General features: G+C 51.0%; 1 protein-coding gene across 1 annotated transcript; it reads left to right on the top strand.

Moving 5' to 3' along the window:
• Positions 1–249: 249 nt before the first annotated feature.
• On the top strand, positions 250–1,884 carry HOXB13 (homeobox B13). Its single transcript, XM_054224813.1, has 2 exons — positions 250–868; positions 1,628–1,884. Exons 1-2 carry the CDS (start codon positions 250–252, stop codon positions 1,882–1,884), a joined length of 876 nt encoding a protein of 291 aa, XP_054080788.1.
• The last annotated feature ends 19,494 nt before the right edge of the window (positions 1,885–21,378 follow it).

Below are 21,378 nucleotides of genomic sequence, written 5' to 3'. Positions count from 1 at the left end.
CAGCCAGGGTTTATTGGGGCTGGAGGGGTTTTGTGTGGGGTTGGGTTTTTTTTCCTCCTTCTCCGTCCTTTTCCCCCCGAGCGGCAGCCAATGAGGCAGCCCCCGGGCGTTGCGTCAGGGCAGCCCGGCGGGGAAAGGCAGCTCTCGGCAGCTCGCAGCCTTTTAAAAAGATCCGGGGACCCCCCTCGGGCAGTGCCCGGGTGCTGCCGAGCAGGCTCTCCCCATGCCCCGGCCCCCGCGCTGCCCCCCATGCAGCCCCCGGAGCCCCGCGGCCCCCCGGGCCTGGAGGGGCTCCTGGCAGCCGGCGGCTTCGCAGGCGGCCAGGGCAGGGGGCTGCTGCCGCCTCCCCCGCCGGCCCTCGGCGGGCCGTCGCCTCCCCCCGGGATGAACCCCGGTTACCCGCCGGAGGGGCCGCCCGAGCCGCCCAAGCCGTGCTCCGCCGCCCCGCCGCCCCCCGCGGCCGCCCCGCCGGGTCCCGCCGCCTCCGCCCCGCTGCCCTACGGATACTTCGGCAGCGGCTACTACTCCTGCCGGGTCGCCCGCAGCGCCCTGAAAACCGGCCCGGCGCAGGGCCCCTTCCCCGCCGAGAAGTACCTGGACCCCCCCGCGGGCAGCGAGGACTTCCAGAGCCGCCCCGCCGAGTTCGCTTTTTACCCCGGCTACGGGGCTCCTTACCAGCCCGTCGCCGGTTACCTGGACGTGTCGGTGGTACCGGGGTTGGGGGGGGCGGGGGAGGCCCGGCATGAGACTCTGCTGCCCGTGGACGGTTACCATCAGCCGTGGGCTCTGGGCGGCGGCTGGAGCAGCCAGATGTGCTGCCCCAAGGAGCAGGGACAGGCCGGGTACCTCCTGAAATCCGCCTTTGCAGGTAAAGTCCCTGCGCTGGGGCTGGCGGAGGGGAGGGGGTGTGGGGGGTGCGTCGTGTGTGGAGGGCGGTTGGGACCAAGGCTTAAAGTAACCTGCTGGGAGCGGCTTTTGCCCTCCAGTCGCACTTAATTACGAACCAAATTAGCCAGTAGGTAGGTTTCACGAAATAATAATTCAGATTAACACCGGGCTTTGCAACGCATCGCCCTCCGAGCAGGGAGGCAGATGGTGCTACTATCGGGATCCCATAGCGATACTATCGGGATCCCATAGCGATACTATCGGGGTTCAGACCCGATCCCTCGGAATCGGGCTGCTTTAGAGGGGGGAAGGGGTGCCCATGGCCCCCCACCGTGCAGGGCCGGGAACGCGGGGCCCCTTCCCACGCACCCCCGTCCACGCCGGTGGGACTGAACTCCCCCCCGGCCCTGCGCGGCCGCGCACTCACCGCGCTGAAAGCGCGGAGCGAGTACGCGAGTATTAGCGCGGGTCTCACCCGCGTCCGTGTTTTGCCAATACATGGGTTTCTGCCCCCAGAAAAATAATAATAAATTCAGGGAAGAAAAACAATATTTAAATATCAATTGGGCGAATGTATCATTTAAATATCTTCAAATATCATCGCTGTCAGGAGGCCGGAGGGAGGAACCGGGGTGGCAGGGAGGGGGGGTGCTGCTTGCAGGGAAAGGTGATGGGAGGTGGGTGCAGGGTGCGTGGAGACCCCCCCGGCCCCGCTCAGACCCGTTTCTCCCCACCCCAGACTCCGCCGGGCCGTTGCCCCCCGACGGCTGCTCCTTCCGCCGGGGCCGCAAGAAGAGGGTCCCGTACAGCAAGGGGCAGCTGAAGGAGCTGGAGAAGGAGTACGCCAGCAGCAAGTTCATCACCCGCGACAAGAGGAGGAAGATCTCCGCCGCCACCAACCTCACGGAGCGACAGATCACCATCTGGTTCCAGAACAGGCGGGTGAAAGAGAAAAAAGTCGTCGCCAAAATCAAAAGCAGCAGCAGCACTCCGTGAGGACACGGCCACCGCAAGCCCCGAAGGGGGTCCCCGTCTGCCCCCCCACCCCGGGGTGTGTGTGTGGGGGGGACACACCGGCACCGTCAGCGGCGGGAGCGAGCGGCCCCCCCGGGGCGGGCTGAGCCGTCCCCGCCGCCCGGGGCAGCGCAGGGCGCTGGGCACCGCTCCCCGCCGCTCCCGCGGGTGAGACCCCCCCCGAAAAGTGTGTGTGTGTGGGGGCGAGTTCGGAAGATGCCCCATCCCTGCCCGCTTTGCACGCAGAGGACCCTGTACAGTTCGCTCTCGCGTTACAGCCGCCGCCGCCACCTCGTGCTCCCTCCGTCTCCCACCGCTTCGGGTTCAACCGCATCCTCAGAGCGCTTAAAAAAAGTAATAATGAGGAAAAACTGGCCTAATTGCATTAATTAACCCCAATACTCAACTCCCGGCTCGCCTGCGTGCGGCCGGAGCGGGGCTGGGAGGTTACAGGGAATTCGTCTTTTAGAAACGAAACAAAAATCTCCTTAATTCCGGCAGAAGTATCAAAATGCGCGTCTAAAGGAGAATAAATATAGTCCAGGTGTGCTGGATAGAAACACACGCGCATTTTTTGCATAAACGCGCAGGTTTGCATCAATGTACAGTATATGACGTATATGTACCCGTAGGCACACATTTATGAAGGCATGATCTACGTTTTTTTGCGCGGTTATATATAAAATATACATAATGTATGCACATGCACATATTTAGCAGTACGCATTATTTTACCTTTTCTCATATACGATGTTTGTGTTCGTGTCTTTATATATACCCAGCTGCCCAAACGTATGCAATATAGTACTGGATGTGTGGCTATAAATATATACTCGATAAAGGTGTATATACACGTGTTTGTATACGTACATATAAACATACTTATATGTACGTTCATGCCTATATTTTGATACAGGTAAATGCAATTCGTATAACTCCATAGGCGCGCTTTCGTTTGTGCTAACATACGTGTATTTGTACACGCATTTTCCTTCTACTAATACAGAATTATAGCGATACGTTTCGTAGCATGTGCTGAGATAATCCCCGTATAATACTAAAGGATCCTGGCTAATATTAAGAAACGTCGTCATCCTTTTCAGCAGAATAAATCGGGTGAAAGTAAACATACTTGAGCACGCGCTTTTCTCTGTCCTTCTCGGGTTATTCACAGCTCCAGGGAAGCGCAAACTCCGCGTACACAATTTCTTTGTTTAATATCTCGGCGTCTCAAGGCAGCGGCGTGTCGGCGTGTCCCGCAGCAGCGCCGCGTTTAAACCTGCCTGTAAACCCCCCAAAACCTCTCAAACGGTGAGAAAACTCAAAAACACCGTTACCGCAAACAATAATTTGCCTTTTTTTCCTGCCTTTTATTTCTTTTATAAATTTGAAGCACTAAACCGCAGTGCGCCCTAAATAATGAACGTTTTAAATAGCGATTTTGTTCGTGTTTAATAACGTATTTATTCAACATTTTAGGCTTGGCCTGGCTCTGGCTTCCAGCAGGTTCCCGGCGCGCTCTCCCCGGGTTTTTCCCCGTTTTTTCCTCGTTTTCACCAAATATTCCGTCCCCGCGCTTTGCAGGAGGTGCGGGCGGCACCCCGGGGTGCAGCCTGACCCAGCCTGGGCGGGCGGCACTCTCCCGTGACGTCACGCCTGACGCCAGAAACTCCGGGAGGCGGACAGCCAATGGCGCTCGGGCTGAGCGTTCCGAGAGGTGACGTAAGCGGGGGCCGTGGGGCAGACGCAATAAATCCCGCCCCGCACGACTCCGGTCCCCCCCCCAAAAAAGGATCCCCCAAAAGGAAGAAACGGGGCGATATGGTCAGCGTGAGCGCAGAAACGCGTAGGAAACCGCGCGGCCCCAGCGCGGGCTATAGGTCCCTGTGCTCGCCTATAACGCTCGCCTACACGGCCCCGCGCTCGCCTATAACGCTCCTCCGGCCCCCGGCATCCCTGCCCTGTGTGAGCAGTGACCGGTCCCCCGGCAGCCGGAGCCCCGGCGGCAGCTCTGTCCGGAGGGACCGGTTACACTTTGCTCTGCCCCATCCGGACCCTGCTCTGAATTAACTCGGCTTTGAGCCAATTCGGGTTTATTTTCTTAATTTCTGGGCCGGAGGGGGGATCCCGGCCCCGAGTCCTGGGGGCACCGGCCGGACCCGCCGTTCCTCCCCCGCTAGAAAGCGGCTGGGAATGTTCCTCTGCCTTCCCCGATGGATGCAAAACTCAAAATCTGCTTTTCTTTCCCCCTCTGTTACCAAGAATGAACATTCTCGCCCTGATTTCTGTGTGCCTGTAGGGGCTGGAGAACAGAAGCCCGAGAGAAGGAAACCTCTCGGATGTCCCCCAAAGAAAAGCAAATAATGCAAGAAAAGAAACCAAATCTGACCCGTATCTGAGCGCAACTTCAAAATAAACACGGTGTGTTTACAGGTTTGGGAAGGGATGCTCCTCTTAGAGCTCCCCTCTACGGCACGTTAAGGGTTAATCCCTTTAGTGAGATGCTTCTTTCTTCCATCCTTATTTCCCCACCACCACCACCGTATAGGGATCTCTCCCCATGTCCCAAACCCGCTCTGGAACGGCTGGAATCCCCCAGACACCTCCAGCTCATTTAGCACCCCCCTCCCCAGTGAGAAACTGGGCTGAAACTGGGAGACGTGTCCCCTCCCGCCCCCAATCCCTGTCCTCAGCTCCAGCCCCGAACCCGAGGCGGAAAATGCGGATGGGAAGGGGAGGAGGAGAGTCTCGGGACGAGCTGTAAAACCTTTACACGGCGGCCTCAGCAAAGGGCGAGAAAGGCCCGACATCCTCGTAAAACGCGGGCAAGGAGCCGCTGCGGGGGGGCGCCGGGCCAGGTGAAGGCTCCCGCCCCCTCCCTTTGCCGTTGAACTTGAAATTCAGAAAACCTGGGGCAGAACAGCCCAAAATGTGGGGCAGAGCAGCCCAAACCTGGGGCAGAACAACCCAAAAACCTGGGGCAGAGCAGCCCTGGGAGGTCCCGGGTGGGCAGCGGGGTGGGGTGGGGGGCTCTGGTATGGGTTTAGTAAGAAAATTGCTTTTAAAACAGCCACTGGAAAGGCACCATCTGCCGGCTGCCCTGTCCTGAGGTCCTCTCCTCTCCCTCCTTTATTTTTCCCCTAACTCAGACGAAAAGGCACCAAAGACCCACCTAGGAGCGTAAGGGGGGCAGAAAGAGGCGCAGTGGGGACACCTCTCCGAGCCCTTCCTTCACGCCTCCCCCCCTTCCCCAGCCTTTGACTCCTTTCTTTTGTTCAAGTTCATGCCCACTGCACAAAGTGTCTGAGCTGCTCTTTTTTTTCCCTTCCCTTTCCCCCTTCAAAGGATTTTGTCATTGAACTTGAGCCCACGTTGTAAACATTCTTGGGTCTTACAAGCATTTTGACGGGATGTCATTAACAGGGACCCCAGACTGCTCTGTCGTTCCCTGCTTCTCCTTCAACTGAATCAAAGGTACAGTTCTTACATCCTCACTCCATTTGTTTCCTAATCTGAGTCCAAAAAATAAAATAGAATACAAAAGGGAGCTCTGCCTCTCTCCCTCTCTTTCTTTTTTTAAAATTTCTTTTAAAACGTATTATTTTTTCAAACATAAGACGACGCGATCTCTTTGTGTGTGTGCTGCTGTACATCACCGTGTAATTTTAGACCTGTAAACAAAACAGGAAAACTCCTCATTGTGGTTACATCCAATAAATTTAAAATGAAATTCCTTACTCTAGAGCACTGCCAGGGAAATGGCTTTTCGATGTATTATAGTGTTACACTCTGTACAAAGGCGAAATATAACTAATATTCCACGGGAATCCACATTATCTTTCTCTGCTAGATGACTTAATTGCTTTTTATAAAATTAAAAAAAAATTTAAAAAAATTAAAAAAGATGAAACAGGTTTATTGTTTGCCAGCAGACTCGCCGTTGATGGGTCTCACGCCACTGTGGAAGTGCCACAGGGATGGAATATTCCCTAAACAGCAACTAAAGCCCTCTTTTCGTTGGGTTTTTTTTGCTCTGATCTACAGAAGTAAGCGTCCAAGTGAGAAATATTTCAATTTTCCGAGCTGAAATTTAATACAGTCATGGTTTTCTAATGGGTTTTTGTTCATTCACGCTCAAACCCATTTCAGTCCCACCGCAGAGAACCGTGTGCTGAATGTTAATGGCCACTGTAAGACTGTGAAATACCCGCATTATACATCCGTGTGCGATTTTCTGTCGCAACCAAAAGACGGAGAAAAGGGGGCTCTTTTCAATTCCTTTTCAAGCACCGTTTTGTCTTTATTGTGACGCTAAACACTTATTTTTTTCTTTTTTTTTCGCCCCTTAAAGATCGCTGACGAACGCCCAGAAACGCGAGGCTGCCTATTTGCATTTCCCCGCATCCCGCAGCCTCCGTCGCCCTCTTCGCCATCAATTTGCGTGCAAAAAAGTGCAAGAAAGGGGCGATTCCTCCCGCTCTCGGCCGGGCAGGAGGAAAAACCAGAACCCGGCCGAGAAATGAGGGGGAAAAGCCCGATTTACCTGGTCCCACCGCCGTTCGCTTCTCCTGAGGCTGCACCGGGGCCGCCGGACCCGAGCGGGGCAGCGGCTGCGGCCCCGAGGACGGGCTACGGGAGGAGGAAAAAAAAACACTTTTAAAGCACAATTTTACCTAGAGAGAAGCCCTGACTGCACCCGAGCTCACCTTGCAAGTGTCTCCTGTCCCCTTCAGCAATTTGCAGCCCGACAGATTTTTTTACAGTACCTGTAAGGTTGTTCTTTTCCCTGAACACCCGAGGCTAAAAGAGGTTTGTTTTTTTTTTTTATTTGGAGGATACACCCACTTGCTTTTAATTTTCATAAGCAAGTAAGAAAGCCTGTCTGTATGGCCACAGGAAGGGTACTACCTAATGAAGAAAAATACGTGGAAATTAGCGTGTTGGTTATTATAAGACTACGGGGGTTTTGCCCAGAGAAGGGAAAGAAAATCCCGGTGCATAAAGCAACATGGGGAATCGAATTAAACTATCTGTTGTTTTTTTCATGCCACTGATTCCCGTCCATTGTATAGGTATAAGACTAGCAAGGGGGCTTGGGGCCACCTGAGGGACAGGACACTTGGTGTGTGCAATGTCCAGAAGAAACCCAGGTCCCAGCTGGGTCACCTTCCAGGGACCATTTATCAGAGTCTTGGTAAGATTTGATTTACTAAAATTCACCTCCAAGTCCAACTCGCCCTCGCACATCGCTGAAACCCTCAGGGGCCCACCCTGGGTCTGTGACCCCGAAAGCGGGTCCTGGCAAGAATATCAAAAGCAGAAGGGAATGAGGTGTGGAAATGCCAGGGACAGACCCAAACCCGGACAAAGGGAGCCAATACAGAGCCGACGGCAACGCTAAGCTGCCAAAACCAGAAAGCGAGCGCGTGGGCTTTCATATCTCATCCCCACTGAAATGCACTGAAATGCTGGAGAGAGATGGAAACGGGAGGGGTGGAAGCAGAGACAGGTCTGCGTTTGCACACATATATTTCAGCAGGACTCAACAATTTCTTACTAAAAAAGTAACCTGGACTCACGGCTTCATTTCCTCATCGAAGTCTCAGTTTCACAGGACACTTCAGTGACTGCTTTAAGCAGGTGAATGAGACACAGGAGCTTCATCTGGCTTAAAACCAGGCAGCTTTCGAGCACCTTGTGGGACACGGGGCTTCTAAGGTTGTCCTCGAGCACCGCACGCAGCCGCAAGGGTCGCGGTACCCGCGGGTGTAAATAACCGAGGTTGCTGGGATGGTCGTTGCTCAACTGAAGGGCTGTTACTGGATGAGGGAAAGGAGGAAAACCATTCTGGCTTGGAAAATCCCATGAGGAAAAGGCTAGTTGGAAGAAATACCTTCCCGAAAAAAATTGTCTTTATTAAAATGGCTATATGCCTTCATCTTGCCTCCCCCCTCAAATTAATGAAGCGATGTAAAAGAAATTTCCTTTGTTTATCCTAAAATTTATCCTAAAGTTTATCTGAAACATAAATATTACATTGGCCTTCCTGAAAAAAAAAAAAACAAATCGAAAACAAACCGCACCATATTCTTTTCTCACATATTTGAGTTTTAGCAGTTTACCACATGAAACAGGAGAGGCGGGACACGGAACACAACTAAATTATGTTAAATGCCTTTTTTCCTGCACGGTGAAATGCTTGGAATCATGGGGGCTCTGTCAGTGTCGTGAGCTCTGGGGGCAACAGCTTCCAGCTTTTGTCCATGTGCACCGAAAAGCCGGGAGCCGTGTTGAGGCGCGGTTCATCCGTCCCTGCCGAGCACTCGCAGCCCTGAGGGTGAGGGTGAGGGTGAGCGTCTCCTCCTGGGGGGGTTCCGAACCAGCACCTCTCCCCATCGCCCCCTTCAGCCCCTGGGCTGGTGTTGATATAAATCAAACAATTCCCCTCAAGTGCAGGGGCAAAATTGTGCCGTCCCTTGCTTTGGTTACAGCTGAACGGAATCTCCTCGAGTTCAGCACGGAGGAGACTGGGACCGTCGTTTCGTGCACGTTTGCGAGGCACGAAGCAGAGCCTTTCTACAGCACGAGCCATTGTTTTCTGTCGCCTTATTATGGCTTCTCCTATTTGTCCCTCCACAATATCCCTCAGTCGACACTGCTGGAACACCGACCCGATGCTGCAGATCCACTGGGGACGGAGCTGTTGCTTGCTCCCATGGGAACTGAGATTCCTCCTCCAACAGCAGGTTTCTCAGCGTCTTCTCTCCATCCGCCCCGTGCAAGCGGTGGCCTATTGAGACAATGTCTTTCAGATGGACAAGAGACTTGTGAGCTGCAATAGCAGAAGTAGCACGTGCTCTTGTGTCCCTTCCTATGTGCACCCAGAAACGGTCCCCGTGGGCCTGTGAGAAGAGGCTGAGCCAGACGGTTGAGAAAGAAATGGGAATTCACGGCTTCACAACTTGTTCTCTTTATCCACCAACAAATTTTCCCTTGATGACAGAAGAGGAATTTGGTCATGGGTTTTGGACATCCAGAAATACAGAACAAAGGAAAGTGGGAATAGATTAACTGCGTGGAGGGCTGTGTCTGGTGCAGTCGGGACATGCTGGGACCTACGACACGAGCAGGTAGATGCGGAGTACACAGACAGCGACTCCAGCAGCCTCAGATGTGCTGTGCGGCCCGTGACCTCCTCTTTATGCCCAGGATTTCCACACTGTGACCCTTCCTTGCCCTCCTCTCTCCAACACTAAGTTCCTCATGTTTTTCGGATGCTCGTTTTTTAACCCTGGAGAATGTTTGTTGGCGCCAAATGTTTCCTCACGGCTGAATCTGAAATGCATGGTGGCAAACACGCTGCAGTCCGCTGCGTACTGGCCCTCCAGCCGCGCGAGCAGCTGAGCTGGGCTACCCCTGGGGACCATTTGCTGGGCTAATGCTTCTACCGGTGTCACACAGACACAAAGCGCAGGTCGGTTGTTAACTCAAATGCCTTTACCGTCTCATCATTTCTCGCCTATGATATTCCTCAGGAGTCTGCGTGAGCTCCTGGACGCTGGTGCCGAGAATATCCAAGTTCCCGCTTCAGGGCGCAGCACGCAAACAGTCTGCACGTTTTTGGCTGATTTTTTTTTTTTTTGGAAATTTTTAATACACCTCACTACCTTCACCTATATGTAAAAAAATAGCCATAGAGAGTTTAATCATTAGAAACAATATGTAAACTGATGTGCTTGATTAAATTTAACAATGTGTGTAAAGCCATAAAGGCCGGTGCTGAGCTGGAAGAGACAGGCAGGTGCTTCTTGTTAAAATTCCTCTGCTGAATTACATGGCAGGTTGGGGTGAACTTCCTGTCATTTGAAGGCTCACCCTTTTTGCAACAACCATCCATCTCCCCCAGGATTATAAAATAGCGCTTAACATTTCTGTATTTCCTGAACATACTTTTGAATAATGACATTTTTCTTCTTTTTAAATAAATCAGCCTATCCCAGATCCCAGATTATTTTCCTGAAAAGGTCTGATCCTTATATAGAGGGCTCTAAACAATGATTTTGTTCCTGTTTCTCCCTCTGAGAAGTCAAGCACCGGCATTTAGCACTGAGATAGCTTCAGCATATTTTTCCAGAACCAACAGGAGCGATTTTCCCAGCTCCAGCCCGTCACAGCGGCGTGTTTGCCCAGCCCTGGGACCTTCCCTGCCCGCCCTGGGACCTTCCCTGCCCAGTCTGGGACCTTGCTCCCCACCGACACTAAAAGAGAAAGTGCTTTTGCGTAGACGGGGAAACAAGCGCCGTGGTGTCGCAGCTCCTCAGACATAAGGTTTTCACAAGCAAAGGAAGGTCAGTGGTATTTTTATGGGAATCCCTGGTTAATGTATGTTGCCGTCTCTGATGAAGACTCTTGTTTTTCTATTCCTACTTTCATGAACTCCCTCACTCCTTAGACCCAAGTGCCCCATAACTTCGGAGGGTTTGCAAAGAAACACAAAGGTTTGTATGCAGTGGCAAACGTGCCCCAGGTACAGAGTCTCCTGAGCAGTCCAAAGAACCGTCATCTGAATAAATGTTGACATAAAAATCACACACCTTGAGCTTTATGGCACCGTACGGCTCCGTCTGCGGTCTGGGCGGGCGGTACAAGGCAGGGGGTGCCGATGCGCACCCCGCACAGCCCTGCGCAGCCCATTGCGGTGCCAGGGGACGCGTAAGAGGCCCAGGCACTCCTCTTGCTGCCCAGACGGGCCGGGCACGGCTGGAGCCCAGCGGGCTGCTGCCCTCCCCTCCACCGGCGGGCGAGGAGGGGGCTGCTGGGCCCCCCGGGGCTGGGAATCTCAGCTGAGGCTTTTAGAGGAGCCTCAGGGAAATCGGCGTGCATTTTTAACGGGCAGCCAGAGAGATTCTGGTCTCAACCTTATCACTTTGTTCTCATTAACAAATGGGCTTTTCCTCCACAGTGACTCAGCTCAGCCCAAATGAAAAAAAAAAAAGGACAAAGCTCACTCTTGCAGCCACGCACAGTCCCGGTTCTGAGAGGAAAGGGAGAGTCAGGCGTAACAAGCCCTTGCATGTGCTCTGTTAGTCCCTGAGGCTGGAGAGCTTATGGTACAGGGGGAGAGCACTTTTCCTTACGCTTCTGCGTATTCTGCTTTACCCCTGCAGTCTGCATTTGGCTGCATCGCGAACTGGCACCTGGGAATTGCAGTTCTCCTACCCCATCTGCACGGTGCTTTCCGTGCCCTGGGCCAAGCCCCCATCACCGTAAATCAGCAGAGATAGTATTTTTCAACATAAATCATTGAACCACCCTTAATTTTTTTAACTCTGATTTCCCACTTGCTCTTTTTTTTGTTGCTAAATCTAATGCTGAGCCTATGCCTGAGCCGCGGGCGTTGGGACACCAGCCACCCAGTTTCCTGTCCCTCTCCCAAGTTCCCCATCATCATCGGTCCGTAGAGGATGTGAAATCTGGAACGAGATTCCAGGGCTCAGAGCCTCCATTCCTGCTGATGCAGCTCCATTTATTGCCAGTCCCATGTCCTTTCTTGGAGCGCTTTTGGCAGTCTTTTCCTACATCTGTGCTCAACCATCATTCAGGCACATTCCTCTAAACCTAGGGTTACACAAACGCATGAAACAATGCGATACGTGTGGAGCAGAACTGGAAACGCACTGAAGGCTTTCGGTATTTGCCACATCCCACCACTGCCGCTACCTTCCTCTGTGCTCCACATCTTAAAATTCCACAGAGAGGTAAAATTAAGGAAATCAGCTCAATAAAATAACTGGAGGTTTTGAATTTGACTGCAGCTATTCTTTATCAAAATACTTCCCAGAATCAAGCCAGTTCTTCCCCTTCCCCACCCAAGTTTTAGAAGAAAAGGGGAACGGTCAGGACTAGGATTTCTCAAAGACAAAAATAAATGTTGGCTTGTCTCTGTTCTCAGCGTGAATTCAAAGCCCAAGACTGAGTACTTTAAATAAAAATCCCAAGATTTGTTTTGCATTTGGTTCACGGCTTCTGCTGTAAAGGAATTAATGTATTTCAGAAGACCCAAGAGCCTGGTGGTTGAGGTGCTACCCTGGGACTTGAGAGGTTTGAGTTGTGCTTCTGGCTTTACCATTATCTCTAATTTTATTTCCACCTCTTACAGCCATTGTAAACTACACAGAGATCTCTGTGGGACTTTGCTATATAAGGGCCGATGTCATTTATAGTCTAAGTTGCAAAGAAATCCTCCCAAATCTGGCCAGCATCTAGCTCATCTGCCAGCAGCAGGCCAGAATCACTGAGAAATACAGCAAACCTGTGGGGTCCTGCAGCCCGGCCGACTGCAGACTTGGGAAAAAGGCTGGAGAGACGCTGTGTGAGCAGGAGGCATCTCAGTCACACTGGCTGGAGCACCAAGAATGGCTGCACGATCCACCGGGCCACCGAGAACCTCGAGGACCATGCACCTTGGAGGGCTCCTCTCTCCCTAAACGTAAATCTCCTTTAGTTGTTACCTTTAACCAGTCTCCGAAATCCAGCTTTCTCAAACCTTTTTCTCTCAGACTTGAAGAGGAAAAGGACGATTTGACGGTGGCTCTTCTTGGCTCACCAGACTGACATGGGGCAAGGTCATGAATGTCTGAGCAGCAGACACAGACCTCAGCAAAACCCTGCAGGAGAACAGGACCGATTTAATAAGTGGAGTTTCTAGACGTAGCCTCTATGAGAAAAGCGCTTTATTCCCACCTCTGCTGCAGGGATTAGGGCAGGAGTGTCTCTGGCTTTGCTCCCTGAGCAGAGCTGCGTCACTGGCGCTGGGCAGCGCAGAGGTGCTGGGTACGGGTCTGCCAGCCCCAGCCTCCAGCTCCTTGGGGGCTTCAGGTGTCCCCTCCTACGTCTGGCTACCTCCAAGAATAGCTCTGCATGGAAGGAAGGAGAAATTAATTAGGAATTAGGGATCTCTGCTCAACAGGATCTGTTGGAGTTTTTTTCTCCTTTCTCCCTGTTTGGTCTTAAAAGACAGAAGAACACACCACAATCAGTGGGAGTTACCACTTTTCCTCCTAAATTTTTTTTTTTTTTTTTTACTTTTCCTTTTGCTGCAAATGCCAGTGTGACGAGAAGTGAGACACCGGAATTCTTCAAGGGAGTTAGTGGACACCAGGTTCTCTGCTCTCTCCCCTCCTGCTCTTGCGAATCTCTACCATGCCGGGACATTTCTCACCCTTGTCACTTCACCATCAAGCCCTCCTCTCAGAGCAGAAGGCTCCAGGCTCCTCTATATCATGGAGCCCCAGGATGATGCGTGGGGCCGAGTCCACCCAAGCCCACCCCAAAGACCCGTGCCCCCTCCCAGGCTCTGGCCAGGGGTGCTCGTGTGTGTCTGGCCCTTTTCACCTCTCAGGAAGCGTAATTCAATCCAATGGTGCTTTGGGTATAAATCAGGATCCCTTCCCCGTCAGAGAGCCTGTGTGTGCTGGGACTGACAAAACTCGGGGGGGGAGGACACAACAGTGGGGCAACCATATTGTCGGGAAAGGTGGTCGAGGGGGGGGAGGTTTGGATCTGACCCACAGGGATAAAGATGCTGAGAAATAAGGGGCTGGAGCAGCGACCCCCTCCCCGCCCGGCCAGGGAGCGCCCCCCCGGCTCCCCCCCGTCGCGGTTCAATTTGCTCCGTGCCAGAGGGGAAATTTATCGCCGCCCGAACAAGAGCACGGTATTTTGGCGACAAACTCTGCTTAAGTGACATTCTCAGACTTTCTCGTCTCAAGTCCCCATCCGGGAAAGGCCGCCGCGACGTTTTACAGTAAATCCCGGTGCTGCGGTTTCCAACGGGCCGGATCGTAAAACCAACCCCCCCGCGGCTCCGCGCAGGGAAAACGCGGAAAGGAAAAACCGGGGGGGACCTTTTCCGTGACAGAAGGCAGGGAGAGGGAAAGGGCTTGGGGGTGATCGGTTGATAAATGAAATAATGCCACCCCCCTGCCCCCGAGGGACGTGGGTGCAGCCCACCTTGCCGCTGGGTGCCCCGGCCCGGGATTCATGTTGAAGTAGGGTTTGCTATATTAAAGCTGCAATAAAGAATATCTGCTTAATCGTCACCCAGGCTATTGAGTCTTAACTTCGGCATTTCACTGCATCCATGTCCCGGGTAATCCCGGCAAATCCCGGCCCCGGCTCTCGTCCCCCGACCGAGAGGGTCCGACGACAATGCCACATCCCCGCACCGATGGGCAGGGGGACGGCGGGGACCCCGTCCGGGCTCCGCACCCACCTTGTGCGAGTAAAACCACCTGAAAAAAAATATAAAATAAAAGCTTCAGGGAAGCGGTTGAGGGGCTCATCCGGCCAGAAAGGACGGGGAAAGGGCTCTGGGTGCAGCCCCGGCGGGGCCGGGGCCGGAGGGGGGCGAGGGGCCGTTTTCCTGCCGTACGGAGCAGAGTTTTGAGGTGGCTGTCGCAGGGGGAGGGTGGCGGCCACCCCGAGCCTTCTCCCACAGCCGAAACAGCCCGGGGAATCGTTGTTGTGGACGGTTAGAAGCGCCGGTTTTACCCGCTTAAATTTGCTTTTCGAATAAATTAATAAAGGCAGAGAGGAAAAAAAGAAAAAAGTAAGGAAAAAAAAACCCCAAAACACAAAAACCAGCCTAATTTTTTACAACAGTGAAACTCGCAAATTAATCAGATTTAAAATTATTTTGGACATCCGCAACTCCATAATATATAAACCCCGTCGCCAAAAAAACCTTAATCCAAAACTCCACCTGCCTGTTCGGTCGCAGCCCCCCCAAGCCCGTGTCCCAGCGCTGGCTGCGGGCTGAACCGGGCACCGCCGCCTGGGTCCTTGTCGCTTCTGGCCCTGCCGCCACCGCACGTTTGCAAAAGTTCTGTAAAAGCCTCTCAGTTTTTGTTGTTTCCGTTTTCTTTGGGTAATTTTTTACGTGCACGCACAGCAAATTAACGAGGAGGCATTTTTAAAATAAGACCGGAGACATACCATTCTCGCGGGGGTAACGATATCACTAAATGCAAGTTTCAACCTTGAAACTATTTCTGTAAAACTCTTCGTGTCATATTAACAATTTACGCTGTAGAAAACTCACAGCCACTATTATTCTCCCAGAATCAGAAATAAACCTTTCGCTCGCCCTAGACACCAAGTTTTTAGGGTACAAATTATTATTTGGCTCTATTTGCAGTTACACTTCCCCCAGGGTTAATTAAATTATCCGTACCGGTTTCTCTGGGTGTGTAAGTTTTTTCTTTGCTCGCTGCCTGACTGGAGAAAAGGAAAAGCGAATCGGATACACTCAGTTAAATAACAATAGAAAGTTATCACTGAAGATAAGAAGGGTCCTGCAGCTCCAAGTTTCTCAAAGAAAAGCGAAGAGAAAATCACTTTCGCCTATGGTGAGTGAAAAGTAAAGAAGATTTAAATTCTCCTTATGCTGTAATATCTCATGCTGCCACTTTGCGTCATCCTCAGTTTCTGTTTTGCAGAAAGTTGTGATTACAGCTATGGAAAACTAAATATCAAGAAAAAACCCCGCCGTTTCTTCCCTGCACGAAACCACTGCTTATTTGGTAATTTTCCTCGCGCATCTGTTTGGCTTGCAGAGACACTTGCAATCTTGCAGATCTTGGCTGCAAGAAAAGATGTCCCAAACACAGCCCAGGGCAGCGGAGCCGCTTGCGCTGCACACGCAGGGGCTCCCCAGGCAACAGTCCCCTCGTTCTGCCCATCTGAGACGCACCTCATCAGCTCGTAGAAAGCACAAATACATTGCAGCACTCTGATACCTATATTTTACCACTTAGCTTCTAGATTTTTCCTCCTCTGCGGGAAGAAGTTATTCTTTCTGTACCTCTGTGTTAAATATCGCTTAAGGAGTGTTGTTGTTGCTGCTGCTGCTGCTATTGTTGTTATTATTATTATTATAATTTTGTAATTCAAGGTGGTGGTGTTATTTTACTCTTGCAATTTAAGGTGGTGATATTTTTGTCTTGTTGCACAGTGCTTTCATGCAGCTGCGTGCACAACTACAAACCGATAAATGCAAGGAAGAAAAGCCAGGTACCAGCCCAAGTAACTGGGTTTACTCAACGTCTCTGTTGCTTCAGGAGATCGTGGCCATACCCAGAGCAGGGAGGATCTTCCCCATATCTGGACTGATGAGGACTCACAACCAGTACAGCTCTTGCTGGTCATGCCCATCATTAGCGTTCGCTGCCAGTCGCAGGGAGGAGGAGCAGACCCTCACTGTGGGCTCCTTTCAGAGGGTGGGTTTGGAAAAGAAGAACCCCAAACCTCGTAGGAAAGGGGGAATCCACGCCACGCCTGGTGGGACAGATGAGCTTTGCCATGAGCCAGCGCGGCCGTGTCCAGACCCTCGGTCGGAAAACCTGTGGATGTCAATGCCCAGACGGAATGATGCTTCCATATAGATATACGACAATATAAATATACAAATACGCGTACCTAGGGGTATATAGCTGTGCCCATACGTTGAGCCCCGCGTGTTCCTCGGCCCGCCCCGCCGGGGGGCGCGGAGCTCTCCGCGGTGCTGCGGGCCCCGGGTTCAAGCGCGGCCCCGGCGGCGCGGGGGGCTGCGGAGACAGAGCCCGGGGCGTGCTGGGGAGGGGTCCCCGGGCCCGCAGTCCCCCCTGACACCCCGCGGGGGGGTTGCTTCGTGCCTGCCCAGCGGTGCAGCGGGGGTTCCGAGCCGCATCTGGGCCGGGGCGTTGCTACAGGACGGGTAATAAATGCTGACAGCTTCTGATCATTGCGCAGTGGTTCCCTGTCCCGTGTTGAGACTGCGTATTGTCTGAGCGTTTTCTCGGTAATTAAGTGAAAAGTAACATATATTATATATGTTCTGTCACTGTGGGTATGGAGTTGGACATGATTTGTTTATCATTTTCTCTGTGATCTCTTTCATCAAAGGCACAAGACCCATCTGTTGGGCAGAGCAAAGCTGCTCGACTTTAATCCATAAATGTTACCATTTAAGGGGTGCAACCTGACAGAACATAGTACAAGTCTTTGAACAAGACAGTTGTGCAACTGGCATCAAATAACCTAATCGAATCTTTCACTAACCACACACGCTTGCTTTGGGCAAAGGTTTTCTTTGTGCAAATATGATCTTGTCCATTTGCTACGAAATTTATTACCTTCCCAATCATGTGAGTTCCATGCTATCTGCAGACTTAAAAGCTTAAACATCATGGATTCATCCTCTGCATGTCCGCATGTTTCATTAAGGTGCCTCATAAATTCATTCTGACTTTCATTAGTTTGCCTTTGCTTCCGTATTACACTTGTTTCTGTCTTTTCAAAGCATCTCAGTTTGATTGTCCCTTTATGCTCTGCCCCTCTGAGCTGGAGACACGATATTTGTTCTGGTGTGTGTTAAACTGGAGTAATTTCTTCTGGCTGAGCACCTGCCATTCAAGGGGAGCACCCAAAATCTTTTGAAAATATTGGCCATATGCTTTCTTCTTCCTCCCAAAATGCCTCTGAACAGCTGTGATCCAAACAGGACTGAATTACTAACAACTCTCAAGTCAGCGTTTCATGATCTCCTAGACCCTGCTTCTTCTCTCATCCTGCCTTTTTCGTGCGGATGAGCCAAAGCTGGGCACGGAGGGCAGGACTTGCAGCTGGGTTTCATCGCACTCGTGGAGAGCAGGGTCAGGGTCCAAAGGCCAGAAGCAGAAGGGGAAGCGGGGACGGGTCGGGACTGGTCTGTAATCTACTAATCAGCTGCTCCTGGCAGGGAAAGCAGGAGGCGAGAGCTGTAAGAATGAGTCCCGTACCCTCTGCGAAAGGCTGGAATGCCAGTCTCAGCTTGCCACATGATCTGGGACAGTTTTATCTTGTTACCTCTGTGACACGTATCCACCCAGCGTCAGGGATCTGCCACCACTTTCGGACTCCAAATTCATCCTTTCTGTTCCTTGCAAATAGAAAATCTTTGAAAATGTGTAACATAAATCCACCTAGTTGCAATCTAAGCCCATCGTTTCTTGTCCTGTCCACCATGAAAGTGAAGAACATGACACACTCCAGTCTTGCCCCCGCTTTCACATATTATTTAACCAATGCTCTGAAATTTCTCTTCAGACTCTACTTCTTTAGACTAATAAGTATTCAAACACCTGCCAGGGCTCATTGCATTTATACAGAAGAGGAGAAATGGCTGTGTAACTTGCAGAGATTCACTGCTCAGCACTTGCAAAGGGTTTGAATAGGGAAAAAAAAATTAAAAACCATTGGAATTTCTTTTTTTCCTACTTTGAAATCAGTTTGCAAGTCTCCAGTAGGGTTTGGCCTCACAGAGCTACTGCAGTGCAATAATTTTTATTAATAATGATGGTAAAATTAGATGCATATGGATTATATTGTTATAATATAACTGGATTATATTGTCATGATTCTCTCTTATTTTTGAAAGAATCATTATAAATGGCTATGAAGGGGGAGTTTAAATTAGAGAGTTGCTCTGGACACTGGATTTATTGCATTGCATAAAACACTCATCAACCTGCTCGATCTGCTTTTTTCCTCTTTATAGCTTTCTGGGTGATGGCTAAGATGGGACTTTGCCCAGAGTCTGCACTTCGCAGAAAGAAAGTCACTCCTGATGGTTATCACTGCTTTGTAGACTTTAAGGAGTTAACTCCAGACCTTGCTCTGGCTCCATTTCTGGTGAGTGGATTTTATGGGCTCCTTTTAACTCCCAGCACAGATTTGACACTCTGGCCTTTCGTAATAATCCTCTCACTCATGTTGTTTCTTCTGGAAACTTCTCCTGCTCAGCTTGTGCCAAAAAGCTCCACATTCCAGTTCTCCCAGGCTTGAGTCTTGTTTCTCATTCCTGCTTTCTTTCTGTAGTTAACAGTTAGCAAGAGACAGGATGCTCCAAGGACTATTTTAACAAGGTTTTGTTCATTTAGTTTCCAGATATTCTTTCTCTGAGCCACACACCCTCACCAGGATGAAGTGGCCCGGTGGGATGCCCAGTTCCCTTCCAATAGTTGTATATTGGGTTTTCCAAACCTTCTCCCTGGAAGTAATTGGGAAATCTCTGAGGTGTCGAGCAGCCCTCCTCAATGGGTGGTTTCTTTACTCAGAAGAATTTTGACCCCCTTTCCCTTCCCCACCTCCCTCCCGCCCCCAGCCCCTGGACACATTCAAGTGCAAAGTTAAGGCCATGCTTGGAAGTAACTTCACTGAAACCCATGGGACACCTCTCACACTTAGAATACAACACTCTTGAAATACTGGCGTAGCTCTTCACCGCCCTCTTAGGAAAAAGGACATCTGAAGAAAATTATGTTTAATTCATGGCTTCTGCAATGTGGCATCTTGCAAAATGTTACAGTTCTGTGATTCTTATTTTGCAGATGGGGAAAGTGAGACAGAGAAGAGGATGAGCTGTTGGATCTGTGACCCAATGGTATAGAATAAAACTCGGAATAAACTTTTGCCAGGGTCTTGCTCACCAGCCTGTCTCCACCGGGCAGGTGAAGAGTGTACTTGCCGGTGTGAGAGTGTATTGCGTAAATAAGACAGTGTGTGAGCTGGAAATCAAGTATCTGGAGGAGGTTGAGAGAGGGGCTACGTATAGATCTGCTTGTTTTCCCCAACGTACACCTGCATCTTCTGTCTGGGTTTTAAAAAGAAAGACGATGAAAGAAGATAAATTCAACCCAAGCCTAACAAAAATAAATGGCTGGACAAGCTTATGATTGCATCACCCAGCAAAAAGTTCTGACTGATTCAAAAGAAACTCTGCTTTATATTTAACTCTGCTTTTTCCTTTTCACAGAACTAATTTGTATTAACGAATCCCGCTGTGTAAAGAAACACAGGCTACCCCAAACTCCCACTCCCCGCAAGTTCCCCCATCTGTGTTTTCCATTTTACAGCCTTCCTCCATCACAGTAATTTGAGCTTTTGCTTGGAAGGAGCCGTGAAAGAGGAAAATCCTCCCAAGCATCTCTTTTTAAGCAGCGTTTCTCAGTTCAGCTCCAGCCGGGGATTGCCCTCTCCTGGAGGACAGGAGAAAGTCGCATCCCAGGACCTTGCAATCCTTCCTCCCGGGCTGTAATCCCTGCACCTGCCAGACCCCAGGGACAGTTTGGCTCTCTTGAGGCAGAGTGCCCTGTAATAAGATATTTTCTCCACCAAACTTGGGGTAACCGCACCAACCATTGCTGGCTAAGCTGCCAGGAACAGAGGGAAGGTTGAGATGGAGGATGGCAGAGGTCTGTCCCAGCCTGGAAGGCAAAGGGAAGGGTCCAGGGGAATATTTATCCTCTGTTTCAGAGCATGGACAGGTTGTTTCTCACAAAATGTGCACTTACACTTTGGAACTCACTGCTACTGGAGGTTTAGGAACCAGAATTGTAAAACAGGGTCAAAAAGGGATCCAAGAGTTACTGAGGGACAATCCAACTTTGGCCGTCAATCATGATGGTCCAGGCAGAGCCACCAGGTCAGAAAGTTTCTTGCTCTGCTGCTTGTCCGAAGCTGGGACATTACCCTCCGCAAAGATGTGCTGTGTGCATGTCCCTTTTCCCCTGTATATCTGCTCCTGGGCCCCACTGGAACCTGGGGTTGGTGTTGGAAGTGGGGCTGGATGGTTCTCGGGGCTGATGCTGTGACAGACCTTACTGCACCCAGCAGCACTGAAAATTCTAGGTCTTGCAGCTACTTTCTTGCTAATGCCCAGCCACATTCCCGCTAAGGACAGATACCATGGTGGCTTTTGTTCACCCCCATCACCCACTCGTAGGATGCCAGACAGGCACATAGCTATGACCACGGCCTACCACAAAACACATAGGGCGTCCCAGCACCTTATTTTCCACACTTCCTTGGCGTCCTGCTGTAAAAAAAACACCCCAGTGGCAAGCCACCATGTAGGCAGCCTGGGTTACGTGGACACTTCTCTTTCCCGGGCTGTGTCCCCAGCTCTGTCTCTGTCCCCGTTTCCAGCAGCTGCTGCCACACGTCCTGCATGCTACGAGGCAGGAGGTTTCCAAGGTGCTTGGAGACCTCCACGGGGCAGTGATACAGAAATGCAAAGCATAAATCCTTTATGTATTTAAGTCTCATAAAAAGGAAGCCCATGTCTCCTTCAGCTGCTCTCTGGAGCCCCAGAGACTTGGCCCGATATGAAACAGATTTTTTTCTTTTGTAACGTTGCTATTTGGATAAGGGCACCAGCAGGAGAGAAGGTCCATTTCTCTGCCTAATGGTGCTTCAAACACTCTTGTGAAGTTGAATTAACACCACTAAAGGGAAAGATTAGAAGTCACTTTAAAGTGGCTCTGGGGGAAGTTTTCAACCCAATCTATTTGCACCCGTGACACTGTATAAAGACAGAGCTAATGGGAGTGCAGTGAAGTCGTAAAGACAGGCAGCCTTGGTTTTAAATTAACGGGAGCATTATTTACACCTAGGACA

The sequence above is a fragment of the Rissa tridactyla genome, chromosome 19 (genome assembly GCF_028500815.1).
Source record: "Rissa tridactyla isolate bRisTri1 chromosome 19, bRisTri1.patW.cur.20221130, whole genome shotgun sequence".
In the NCBI taxonomy this organism is placed as follows: Eukaryota; Metazoa; Chordata; class Aves; order Charadriiformes; family Laridae; genus Rissa; species Rissa tridactyla.
The sequence above is the reverse complement of the archived record's forward strand: the minus strand, read 5'-3'. Positions and strand labels throughout refer to the sequence as shown.

Bases quoted from the DNA above. Each gene is read 5' to 3' on its own strand.
- HOXB13 (XM_054224813.1), top strand. From the start codon at position 250: ATGCAGCCCCCGGAGCCCCGCGGCCCCCCGGGCCTGGAGGGGCTCCTG. The intron at 869-1,627 runs GTAAAGTCCCTG...TCCCCACCCCAG, and splicing joins CCTGAAATCCGCCTTTGCAG to ACTCCGCCGGGCCGTTGCCC.